Source organism: Endocarpon pusillum (genome assembly GCF_000464535.1).
Source record: "Endocarpon pusillum Z07020 unplaced genomic scaffold scaffold2153, whole genome shotgun sequence".
NCBI classification, from domain to species: Eukaryota; Fungi; Ascomycota; class Eurotiomycetes; order Verrucariales; family Verrucariaceae; genus Endocarpon; species Endocarpon pusillum.
The window spans coordinates 16,902-28,650 of NW_006916146.1; the positions used below are offsets into that span (position 1 = coordinate 16,902).

The 11,749-nt window shown below is 49.6% G+C and overlaps 3 protein-coding genes across 3 annotated transcripts; 2 read left to right on the forward strand and 1 right to left on the reverse strand.

Annotated features, from left to right (window-relative positions):
• Positions 1 to 1,869: 1,869 nt before the first annotated feature.
• Positions 1,870 to 4,848, forward strand: EPUS_08480 (uncharacterized protein; the record flags this gene model as incomplete). The annotated part of the gene is made up of 1 exon (XM_007803285.1): positions 1,870 to 4,848. The coding sequence occupies one exon, from the start codon at positions 1,870 to 1,872 to the stop codon at positions 4,846 to 4,848; it is 2,979 nt and encodes a 992-aa protein (XP_007801476.1).
• A 950-nt stretch (positions 4,849 to 5,798) lies between these two features.
• Positions 5,799 to 6,347, forward strand: EPUS_08481 (uncharacterized protein; the record flags this gene model as incomplete). Its single annotated transcript, XM_007803286.1, has 1 exon — positions 5,799 to 6,347. One exon carries the CDS (start codon positions 5,799 to 5,801, stop codon positions 6,345 to 6,347), a length of 549 nt encoding a protein of 182 aa, XP_007801477.1.
• A 2,317-nt stretch (positions 6,348 to 8,664) lies between these two features.
• On the reverse strand, positions 8,665 to 11,180 carry EPUS_08482 (uncharacterized protein; the record flags this gene model as incomplete). Its single annotated transcript, XM_007803287.1, has 2 exons — positions 8,665 to 8,883; positions 9,060 to 11,180. 2 exons carry the CDS (start codon positions 11,178 to 11,180, stop codon positions 8,665 to 8,667), a joined length of 2,340 nt encoding a protein of 779 aa, XP_007801478.1.
• Between the last annotated feature and the right edge of the window lie 569 nt (positions 11,181 to 11,749).

Consider the following 11,749-nt stretch of genomic DNA (forward strand, 5'->3'; position numbering starts at 1 on the left):
TGCTCTTCCGATCTGGCGTCTGCTGGGCTGGGAAGGGGGATGCTGGGTTGAGTCGGTGAAAGAGGGAAAGAAAGGGATGGGCTCTTTGTGGGAAGGGGAGGGAGACAAGGAAATCTGAAGAGAATGCCAGATCATGTGCGGTAGGTCGTTAGGGTGTTGTATTCGGTGGTGTAGATGTCCATTTATTGCCTCAGTATCCTGGGTCTTCGCGGTGCTTATGGCTGCAGCTGGCAGATATATAAGTGTATACAGATGGTTTCGCGAGGGGTTGCTGGGTATAAGGTCCTAGGGAATCGATCCATACATGGTTCATGATTCAAAGAGAGAGAGAGAGAGAGAGAGAGAGAGAAGGGCATAGAGATCAGGTCAATCAGGACACGCTTCTTTTGATACCACTCTTTTCCCATCAGAGCAAAGATTTTGCCCAGGTCACCTGCGAGATACTCTCGAGTCTGGTGTAGCAGGTACATCAACCCCGAGAGTCTATCCAATCGACCATCGGCTCGAACACGCATCTCAGCAAGACTGTGGATCCAGGATACGCCATTGCCAAGGCGTGCCAGTCGTTGAAAGAAGGGATGTGATTTGAAACGGCTGATCGTGGTAGCGGCTTTCTCAAACATCCACCATGGCAACCACACCGTTCCACATCCAATCCAAATCGTGTTTTAGCCCTTCCGAGCGGCCACAATCTCCTATACGATCCAGACACGCCGCCACCACGAACGTTCCATCAACCGCTGGAAGGCAACCTATTCCCGAGGATCAGGTGGGTCTAGATGTTCGCCGTCGGAAGATCCGTGGAGCTTAAGTAATGATTTCAAAGGGTCGAGGTGGTCTTGAGAGCCAAAAAGGAGACCAGGCGACGTGATGGGCTTTGCTAGACTTAATGCTGGATCAAGGAGACTTACGGCGGTCATGGCTAGGCCACTGTCGTCCATGGCTTCTCCGAGCCAAAACGATGACCTTGGATGCCTTTGCATAGATAGACCACATCACCCGAGTCTGGCTGCTCCGTTCCTGGATATTGTCTTGATTTATACCCAGAGCGTCGATCTATAGTCTTCGATGGGTTAAGATCTCGGCATCCCTCGTCAAGCCATTTCTTTGCTTCAGATGTCGGAGAGCGATATGATGGTTGTGGGGAACCTTGACCTCGATGTCTCTCCTTGTGTTGGTGTCATCGAGAGTAATGGCTGAAGTTCTCTCAGGACTACCCCACGCATAGGAAAGGGCTTCATAAGATGTTACTTCTTCAAGAGACACTGTAATTAAACTGAATCAAATGTCTTCGCTATCTCCATCAAAGGAAAGGTCGAGCAGCCGAATTTCCTAGAGAGGCAACATTGAGCGAATTGTACTTGAGTTTTTCCAGAGCTCTTCACATCTTGTGTCTGCCTATGAGACATTGACTATCTCAAAGCCGCAGCTGTTTGGTAACACGAATCGCGAAGAATGAGAGACGACGAGGCCGGGAAGGGCAACAATTCAGCAGAGACCGATATCGGTATATTTGACCCCCTCCACCCATGACGGAGATGGCTACGCTAAGCAATTGACTTAGTTGGAGCTGGCAGTCATCCGGTTCCATGAAGGTGTGGCTCGAGGTGTAAGACTAACTAAATACCGTGAGCTTGTGGGGAAGTGACAGGGTCGAGTCCCCCAGGTCATGCTGCAACAGTCCCAAGCTTTCTAACACATCCTTCGGGGGCTTACAACTACACCCTCTTATTCAATTACATCATTATTGGTGAGGCCGGGGAGGATGATGGTGTTCTCAGACTGCCAGGTTGTTAACTGATTGTGCTGTTGTAGTAGTTGTTGTTATTGTCGTCAACCATTGGTTTCAGGCCAGACCAATCAATCGAAATGGCCAAACTCTCCAATCCTCTAGCTTTCACGCCCGGACCTGTTACATTCTTCACCTCCATCGCATACGCAGCGCTCATAATCGCTCTTATCATTACCCATAATACTGTCCCACCAGCACCACAAAGTCCTACGCCGATCAACGGAGTCAATCTTACTGAAGCATGGCAAGATTTGCAAGTACTCACTCCGACGTATCATCCCTACAACAGTCGTAGCAACGATCAAGTGAGAAATTGGCTGCTGAGGAGGGTGAACAATATACTGAAGGACAACAACGTCACCGATAGTCGAGACGCGGGAGTGAGATCGCGTCACTACCCTAATCGAACAGGCTCTGCAACCAAGCCTGCGGCGTACATTTTCGACGACGATGTGTCAAATCTGACATTTTCATCCGCGGGAAGTACCACCTCGACAGCTGGTGTGAGCGTCTATTTCGAGGGCACAAACATCATTGTGTATATCAGAGGCTCGCAAGACGATGACACAGAATGGTGGAATGACCCAAAGGGCAGACCCAATGGCAAAGGGGGCGTGCTCGTCAATGCACACTACGATAGTGTATCGACTGGCTTCGGTGCTACTGACGACGGTGTTGGTGTGGTAACTATTCTTCAGTTAATCAATCACTACACCACGACTGGCAACACACCCAAGAGAGGACTTGTGGCACTTCTCAACAATGGCGAGGAAGATTTCTTGAATGGTGCTCGAGCCTTCAGTCAAAATCCTATGGCCAAGTTCCCGCACTCGTTCCTGAATTTGGAAGGCGCTGGGGCTGGAGGCAGGGCAACGCTGTTCAGGAGTACTGACGTAGAAGTTACAAGTGCCTACCGCAACTCGCCGTATCCTTTTGGCTCCGTCATCTCTGGTGATGGCTTCGCAAAGGGGCTCATCAGAAGCCAGACTGATTACGTTGTCTTCAATGGCATCCTTGGTCTTCGCGGCCTTGACGTTGCTTTTATGGAACCACGAGCAAGGTATCATACTGACGAGGATGATACAAGGCACACCAGTCGAAAGTCACTTTGGCATATGCTCTCATCGGCGCTGGCGACCACGCAAGCCCTTACCTCTGATTCAACCTTGATTTTCGAGGGCAAATCGACAGCGAAGGGTGGTGTGGAAGCTGGCCACGGTCACCATGGGGTCTGGTTTGACCTTTTTGGACGCGCGTTCGCCCTGTTCCGGCTACATACCCTCTTCTCATTGTCTGTGACATTACTCGTTATCGGTCCCGTCTTCTTGGGTAGTACTTTGGTTATACTCTATCAGCTCGACAAGCTATACTTGTTTTCGGGTTCGAGGCTCTACCACGTGAGTGATGGCGATGAACGGATACCTCTGTACGGCTGGCGAGGCTTCTTCCGCTTCCCACTTCTTTTTGTGATCGCAGCTGCGGCGCCCGTGGCTTTGGTATTCTTGGTCTTCAAATTGAACCCATTCATTGCCCACAGCAGTGAATGGTCTGTTTGGAGTATGATGTTCTCATCCTGGTTTTTCACGGCCTGGTTCTTGTGCTGCTTCGCCGACTGGGCTAGGCCTTCTGCTCTTACTCGAACCTACGCTCTCACCTGGCTGTGGACTCTCTCCTGGGCTATGCTGGTGGCCGATACTGTCTTCCAGACGCATTTGAAGCTTGCTGGGGGTTACCCTGTTCTCTTCTACTCTATGTCTTTGTTCCTGGCTACATGGATCTCTTATCTGGAGCTCTTTTCCTTGCCGACTAAGGCGAAATACTGTCGTAGAAAAATGGAGTCTCCAAGAAGAGACAGCATTTCCAGCACACAGCTACCTGGCTCTGGCTCTCAAGAAGCGCCTGCAGCGCCTCCAGATGATCAGCGTGGCGAGGATGAGCAGGCTGATGAGAGAACTAGTCTGCTGAAAAAGGACAAGCGAACAACTTTTGCCAACTATACCCACAATGAGACTGATGAGAATGAAGTAGCAGTGGTCGACGAAGACAACGCCTCAGAGAAGAAAGATAGCTACGTTTATGGGGACGAACAAGACTGGAGTGAATATTTGCCCCGATGGACATGGTTGCTTCAACTCATTCTGATCGTACCAATCAACGTCATTCTTCTCGGCCAGATCAGCTTACTTCTAGTATCGGCACTTCATCAAACAGGTTCTGATGGAAGTTCGATGTTCCTGGTCTACATCGCCATGGCCGTCTTCTCTATCCTCATGCTCTCGCCTACTCTGCCATATCTACATCGATTCACATGGCAAATCCCGATATTTATGCTTCTGGTTCTGGTTGGCACCCTGATTTACAATCTCCTGGCTTTCCCATTCTCGGAGAACAATCGATTGAAACTTTTCTTCCAGCAGGAGATTGATCTCGACCTAGGGAACAACACCGTGTCTCTCATTGGGCTGCCTTGGTATGTGCAAGAGGCCGTTGACTCGTTGCCAAGCTCAAGCGGACAATCACTTCAGTGCGAATCTGCTGTTCCAGGAAATAGACTGAAATGTTCATGGATTGGACTACCACCCAGGGTTGTGCATACTCACCCACAATTACCGCTGGCGAAACAAGTCAGGACATGGGTCAACTACAATGTGACGCGTGTATCGAGCAAGAATTCGGCTCGCTTCACTGTCATGGGTCGTGAATCACGTGCTTGCAAATTGACTTTCGACTCTCCGATCCATAACTTTATGGTTCATGGAAGCGCGCCCACTGACAGGCGCTTTCCAATTGTGCCTGAAGGTGGCAGTAAAGAGATCCGTCTCTGGAGTCGGACATGGAACCGAGCATGGGTTGTTGATGTAGAATGGGAGGGTCCGGCCGATCAGGAGAGCGAAATCGTGGATCTGGAGGGCAAAGTGGTGTGTCTGTGGAGCGACGATAACAGGGAAGGCGTCATCCCAGCCCTGGATGAGGTCAGACACTTTGCTCCTGGCTGGGTTGCTGTAACAAAAGCTGGAGATGGTTTGGTCGAAGGATATAAGAAGTTCAAGATCTGATTGGCTGCCGCATGCATGGTCTCGAATCAGCATGGCGTTTTGAGGGAGTATCCTTTGGCATAGAGGCATTATCATCATCCCAGTTTTTGAAGGCGGGTGCATCGCGGGTGCATCGCGGGTGAACGGCTTGCCTGAAGATGCATCTGTAGCGTCGATATGCCGCTCAGATACCTGCTATCTATGTAGTACCTGAAAAGTTCATCTCCGATCGCCTGCTGCCGCACATGGCCAGACTACATAAGACGACCAGAAGGAGCAGTAACCCGCTGTCAGTTTGTGTGTCTGTGCAGGACCCGGGACCGATGATACTATAGGTAGTAGTGCTTGCATGGCAGGGGAAATGGATAACTACTCTAGTAGGGGGTTGCAGAGTAAGTAGGGGCTGAAGAGCAGGACTCTAGGCGGGGAAAGGCGGAAGCTTGGCCTTGTGGAGCAGAAGATGCAGTCAACAAATCGGAAGCTGAATACCCAGCACCACTTTTGTTCTGTTTCGTCGACGTGCAGGTCCTGCAACTCGTTACCGTCGTGGAGATAGCATGTCGGCATGCGTTTCACGCCCGTCACGCTCGTCACGCTCTCACGCTCAGCTGCAATGTCTGCGTTTCTCCTCTCTTGCAGTGGAGTGCTGATCCATACACGGCCTTGCACGTGGAGAAAGGTTGGTCTATCTACGTAGTATGGCACCATTTTGCGTGCTTTGCAGAACATGATCCATGTTCTGCCCCACAGCTTCGAGTCATGTCGCAGAATTCTTTGCTTTTCGAATTACGGCATTTCAGGCACTTATGGGGTGAGTTGCTTGACGGAGCGACAGTGGTAGAAGAAGGGCTTGAAGCGGTCGTTTCTTCTTTCCAACCTTCCTTTTCCATTCCAATTGCTACCGTCTACGAGTACCACCTATCTTCTACTGCAGTTCTTTGTTCTTTGGTCTTCCTACAGTATTCTCAATCATGTCTACTCAGACTCCTCACTCTCCATCAACGTCATCAACCTCCACTCCTTTCTCCTCCCCAGGTCCATCCCCTTTCGTCCCTTCAGTACGAACAAAACAGCCTATCCACAAGACTCCGTCCTCTTCCTCTTCTTCGTCGTCTTCTTCGTCTTCCTCGTCCAGCAGGAGTGCTACCAGTACTTCTTCACCTTTCCATCCCGGAAAAGCATACTCAGACCCCACTCCTAGATCTATCTACGCACCAAGCCCAACATCCTACCCATCCAACGATCCGGTTACTCAAGATTTCGATTTTGATGACCTCTTCACATTTGCCCCTCACTCTCATCCCACCATACCACCGACTCATCCATTATCATCGCGACAAGCATCTTCCCGGCCTAGCCCTCCAAATACAAAGGCTGAGAACGCGACCAATCTCACATCTCAGCCTCAACCCGAGCTGAGGAATTGGTCGAAATTCTCCTTCTCGCACTATAACAACAATAAGAGCGTGTCGGTACCGCGTTCCGGTAAGAGTACGGGCACTGTAAAGCCGCGGCGTTAATACAGTCGACATCCGATCGTCATGGCTGCAATGGCTGCAATGGCAGGGTCCAGAAGCCGGACACTTCGTGAATACGAGGAGCTTTATTGAAGCAGCAACTAGGAGCATGAAGCCGAAGTCACGGTGGTAATCACTAACTAGACCATCACTCACTTGCCGAATAGTCTCAACTTATCTTATCTTCGTGGAGGTTGTACCAATTACTTGCCAAACTTACCTCTAATACATTACCCATCCATTCCATTCAGGCACGGCACGGTCGAAGCAGAAAGCTTCGTCCCAAGCTTCTCTCCAACTCAATATTTCGACCCAAAATCATGTCAACCTCGCTGCCTCGTCAAAGACAATGTAAGAACAAAGCACGAAGCAGATTTACATTCAACGTTCTACCTACCACAACCATGTAGATACCACCACCATCACAATCATCATCACTACCTCGTCTCCCCAACAGCCCTCCTTCGCATCCATCCTCAGTGAAAGCAAGTCGAAGCATCAACATCTCAAGCACACCTTTTCATTAGCAAACATTATATCCCTTTTCCAGCCCTCAAATCAGTCCCCCGAACGCCACGTCATGAAAACGATAATGAAGAAGGACCTAGCCGACCCGAACTCTCCTTGGTAGATCAAAAGAAAGTGTCTCAACCTCGTCCGAAATTTATTGAAGGATCCTTCCTTGAGCAAAGTTGATATCAACAGAGCATACGACATCGATGAGCTTGGCTGGGTTGGATCGGTTGGCATGAAACCCCTGAAACGAAACGATCTCAAGCGTGCAGAAGAAGAAGTAGCAAAAGAAGGACGACAAGGATAGAAAGAGCAAAATAACTTGTTTTTCTTGGGAAACCCCCCCAAAGAGTGATAGAGATAGAAAGGGATATATATGTTCCATTACACAGGCATTGCCTGCCTCAATATCGTATCAGCAACACAGAATGTACCGGTCAGAATAAACGTGACTTACCCATAGAAACATCCTCGCAATGATAATATTTAATCTCTTACATAACGCAACCAGCGCATCGAAGATACATGTACATACATATTTATGGATAGTTTATCTGCATCTTGTCTCAATCTTCATGGATGTCCCTTCCGCTCTCAAAAGGAAACGCGTGAAAGGCGCCATGAGAGTGTATGCAAGCCAAACTACCGTAATCGTAAAATTGAATGAACCAACGTTGATAACGCTGGTTAAGGCATTTCTCTAACAATCTGCCTACGTGCAGAGTGGAGATAGATATATGTATGTATATATATGTGAGTGACGAATCAGCCCTTCTTCTTTTCCCCTTCGTCCAGATCTCGCCTTGACTCGGTAAAGAGAAATAGAGAGAGAGAGAGAGAGAAATAGAGAGAGAGAGAAATAGAGAGAGAGAGGAATAGAGAGAGAGAGAGAAATAGAGAGAGAGCCTTGACCTATCTGTATAACTCACTCACCCCACCCTCTCCGTCCGTGGAATAGCACAACGGGTTTCTCATCGTCCATCTTCTCTAAATCGGCGTTTCGTTACCAAGAAAAGAAAAAAAGAGGCCTACCTTTCACATGTGCGTATACATATATAGGTATGTTTCAGACCCGCCTACCCAACAAAATACAACAGCACAGGAGATGGGTGCATAAGTAAAGAACTTAAAAGTACAGTGTCCTAGTTTCAATGAAAAGCATTATCCATCACCTCCCCGACCAACACTTAAAACCCTGACTGTATCTGCATGTGGAATAACAAGTCCATTTACATCAGGCAGGAAGGATCTCTTGTTTCTTTTCTGGTAGATAGCAGTAGCAGCAGCAGCAGCAGCACATCATCATGATCTGTGTTTCCCATCTCAAGCAATATAGAGAGGGGAGGGGGGGTAAAGAAAAGGGGAAATACAGTACAGTAGTATTCAATATGCAGACTCGAATACATAGATATACATAGATACATGGAGCTTGCAACCGCCCTAGTCACTACCGAACTGCCCACCTACCTGCCTACCTACCCACAAGCCAATAAATATCCCCCCCTCTTCCCGCCCCGCTGCCGTAATCAAGAACTTCAGAAGCCACCAGAAAAAAAATCAACGCCATTCCCGCCCCCTTGGCCTCCCGTACCACGATCTGTACGGAAGAAAGCAAGTGGTTGGTTGCTTGCTTGCTCAATGACGGCCGGTTGATGCATGTCCATATGCGTACATGTCGATTGATAGATAGAATAGAAGTTGAGTGGCGGTTCGGAGTCGAGTCCAGCCTCCCCCCCCCTCTCAATGCAGGATACATTGTTCCTTCGATGATGCTTCATGCTATACGCCGTTCCGTGCCGTAAATATGTCATATTGCTGGTGGAGTTTGAGGTGGAGTTGTGATGAAAAAGTCTATAAGCACCAGTGTGTGTTGCTGCTCGTTCCTTTTCCATGTCGTCAGGAGAGAATTTGCTGCGAAATAGAGCCGGACATCCGCTGCTTGGAAGCTGTGATCTTTCGTGATCATGTATATTGCTGGGGTGCCGGGTGCATAAATGCTGTATAGTTGGTGTCGCGGCACCAGTGTCTTTTGTGGTTAGGGATCGGCGTGTACTGCTGTCGGTATACGCGATCCACCCAAAGACCGGCCTCGAGCCGAGCTGATGGAGATATACTCATCACATAACAACGCATCCACCGCTCCTGGCTCTCCTCCTTCCACCACCCCGCCCCCGCCCTCCAACCNCTCCCCACCAGTCTCACCACCACCATCTTCATCATCCCTAACCCGGTTCTCCGCCTCTCTCGCTCTCCTCCTCCTTCTTCTCCCACCCCAACCAGTGCCATGCCCACCACACTAGCACCCACTTCCTCACTCGCCAACATCCACTCTGCCCACTTCCCTTCCAACCGCGCCGCGGCACTCCATCGTGAGGTCATGCACCGCTTATAATGCTCTTCGACCGTCTGCTGCCAGCCGTAGAAGGCTTTCAGGTGGATGATCTCTTTCGGGTACATAAGCACAGGGACGGCGGTTGTAGATGTGATCGCTGGACTTGCGGACACCTCTCCCGTCTTTTCGTTCACACTAGCCCTACTCAAGGTTTTGTGCTGGAATAAAGAGCGATGTTGTAAGACCCGGGTATTTTGGGACATTATCTCTCGAACCCCGGCCCATGTAACATTTTGACAGTCGAAGGCGATCAGACTCAGGCCGTTTTTCGGTCGGTTTTTGGCGTTGGTGGTGCTGCCTCTTTTACGGACCTGCTCTGCAGCTTCTATGAGCACGAGATCGGAGATTCTGGTGTTATCCAGGCAGAGAGAACTAAGGTTCTGGCACGACTTAAGGATGGGTAAGACGCCGACGTCGCCGAGATGTTCACAGTAGGAGATGGAAAGATGTTCAAGTGACGACGCTCCGGGAGCGGCTGCAAAGGCTGTCAGGAGCGCGTTGGTTAGCTGGTCCACCTCTTCGACTTCGAGGTGGGTGAGGCGTGGAGTGTTGGAGAGAATGTCGATGAGGCCATCGTCGGTGAGTGCGTGGTTCTGACACAAGCGGAAGCCTTCCAGATATGGCAAGTTGTATGCCATGCTTTTCACGCCTTTATCGGTCAAGGAACGGCACTTGGAAATGTCTAGGTGACGTAGTCGACGCGGAGGTACAATGGTGCGTTCAGTCAATGGGTCGATTTCGGGCTCGATGCCATTCGTGAGGATAGAAAGTGCGTCGTCTGTTAAAGTATCACAATGTTGAATAATCAACCGCTCAAGACCATTCCGCTGATACAGTTCCAGCATGAACTCTTTGTCATCCAGGCCCTTGATTTCGCTTGCTCTTAGGTCTGTCAATCTCGGACACGATTGCACCACCTTTTTCACCCCCTTAGTATCAACTTGGCTGCACCAATCAATGTTCAGGAATTCCAACAGTGGACAATGCGAAGCTATTATCTTCATGGTGGCGTTATTGATATTCTGCATAGATGGCATGTTTATATGGAGAAGCCTGGGATTGCGCAGGAGGAAAAAGTGTATGCTGCTTCTCTCAATCTTGCAACCTTCAATGGAGAAGTTTTCTAGGTTCCTACACTCTTGATTCGTCATTCGGCTTCCGAGACTGAGCCACTGGTCCCGAAGCTGGACGCAACCTCGCAGGTTGAGGTTCTTAACAAAACCGCCAGCCCTCAACATTATCTTGATCAGAGCCTCTGAGGTGATCTGCTGATAGTATGACTGGCAATCAAGCTCAATCCAGAGCTGTCCATCGAAACACATCTCATGCCATAATTTGGAAACCGATGATAGGCGGATGATCTGTTTTGGAGATAGAAATTGTAGGATATGCACCCGTATTTCATGCGGCAGATCAGCCCAGAAGTTGAAGTTCTCTCGGCGAGGAAATGGTTTTGCAGCCGACTTTGTTACTCTAGCCCCGAAGTCCTCACATGATTGTGCCTCAGATGGGACGGGAACAGATCCGGATACTAAAATCTCATTTCCAGCTGCGTCTCTTTCCACGATCCTTATTTTTGGATGGGGTCCGAAATAACAGTTGGCTCCTGTGAGCGAACCCGGAGAAGTCGGGGCGGTGGAGAATCCAGCAGAAAGCTGGGAGGTGTAGGAGCTGGGTGGAGAAAAGATGGTCGACGAAAAGGGTGAGCTGAGTGACATGCAGGATATGGACCCCATACCACCAGGTCTGTATTCACTGGTAGCTCTTGATCTGCCAATTTTGGCTAGTGAGGGGGACGATGATATTCGCTGCAGTCCTTGCACAATTCTTTGCCGTCTTCTTGATTTGATGGGCTGGTCGTAGGGAAGCTCGGACATTGCAGGACTTGTGGGAGTCAAGGGCCCAGGTGAGGCTGTCTGATGAGAATCCATTGTTCGAGCCGTAGCAATTGAGAAGAGAGAATTTGGGGACGAGATGGGATGATGGATTTGGGAGAGAAAGTGTGCGTACAGAGCTGCACCTCAGCTTCCCTTAGGTGGTACGAGCCTCAGGCCTGGTTGTACGAATACGATCGGCGACAGTGAGCAGTGAATTCGCGGCGGTGAGTCGACGAAAGGGGTATAACGGACTGATTTGCGCCTAATAGAGGCATTGATCACTGTAACCTGCCGGTCATGGAAGCAACGGTCATTCTCTTCTTAAGCACAGTCCGAGGCAGGAGTAGAGGGCGAGGCTGCGAAGGTTGCTCCTATCTTAGCGCTATCGTACAGCCCCGCGCGAAAGTATCGGACCAAAACGCGTTATTTTTGAACACGCGTTTTTTTACACCCTTTTTCAAACAACTCCTATGGCTCAACGCAAGGCTCTGGCGCCTCTTGAAATTAACAGGAGCTATGGCAAGGAGTTATCTCCATACCAACGAGGTCAAATTTCTGCGTACAAAGCTATGGGGTTGACAAATCAAAAGATTAGTCAAAATTTGCAATGCGGCAAATCCACC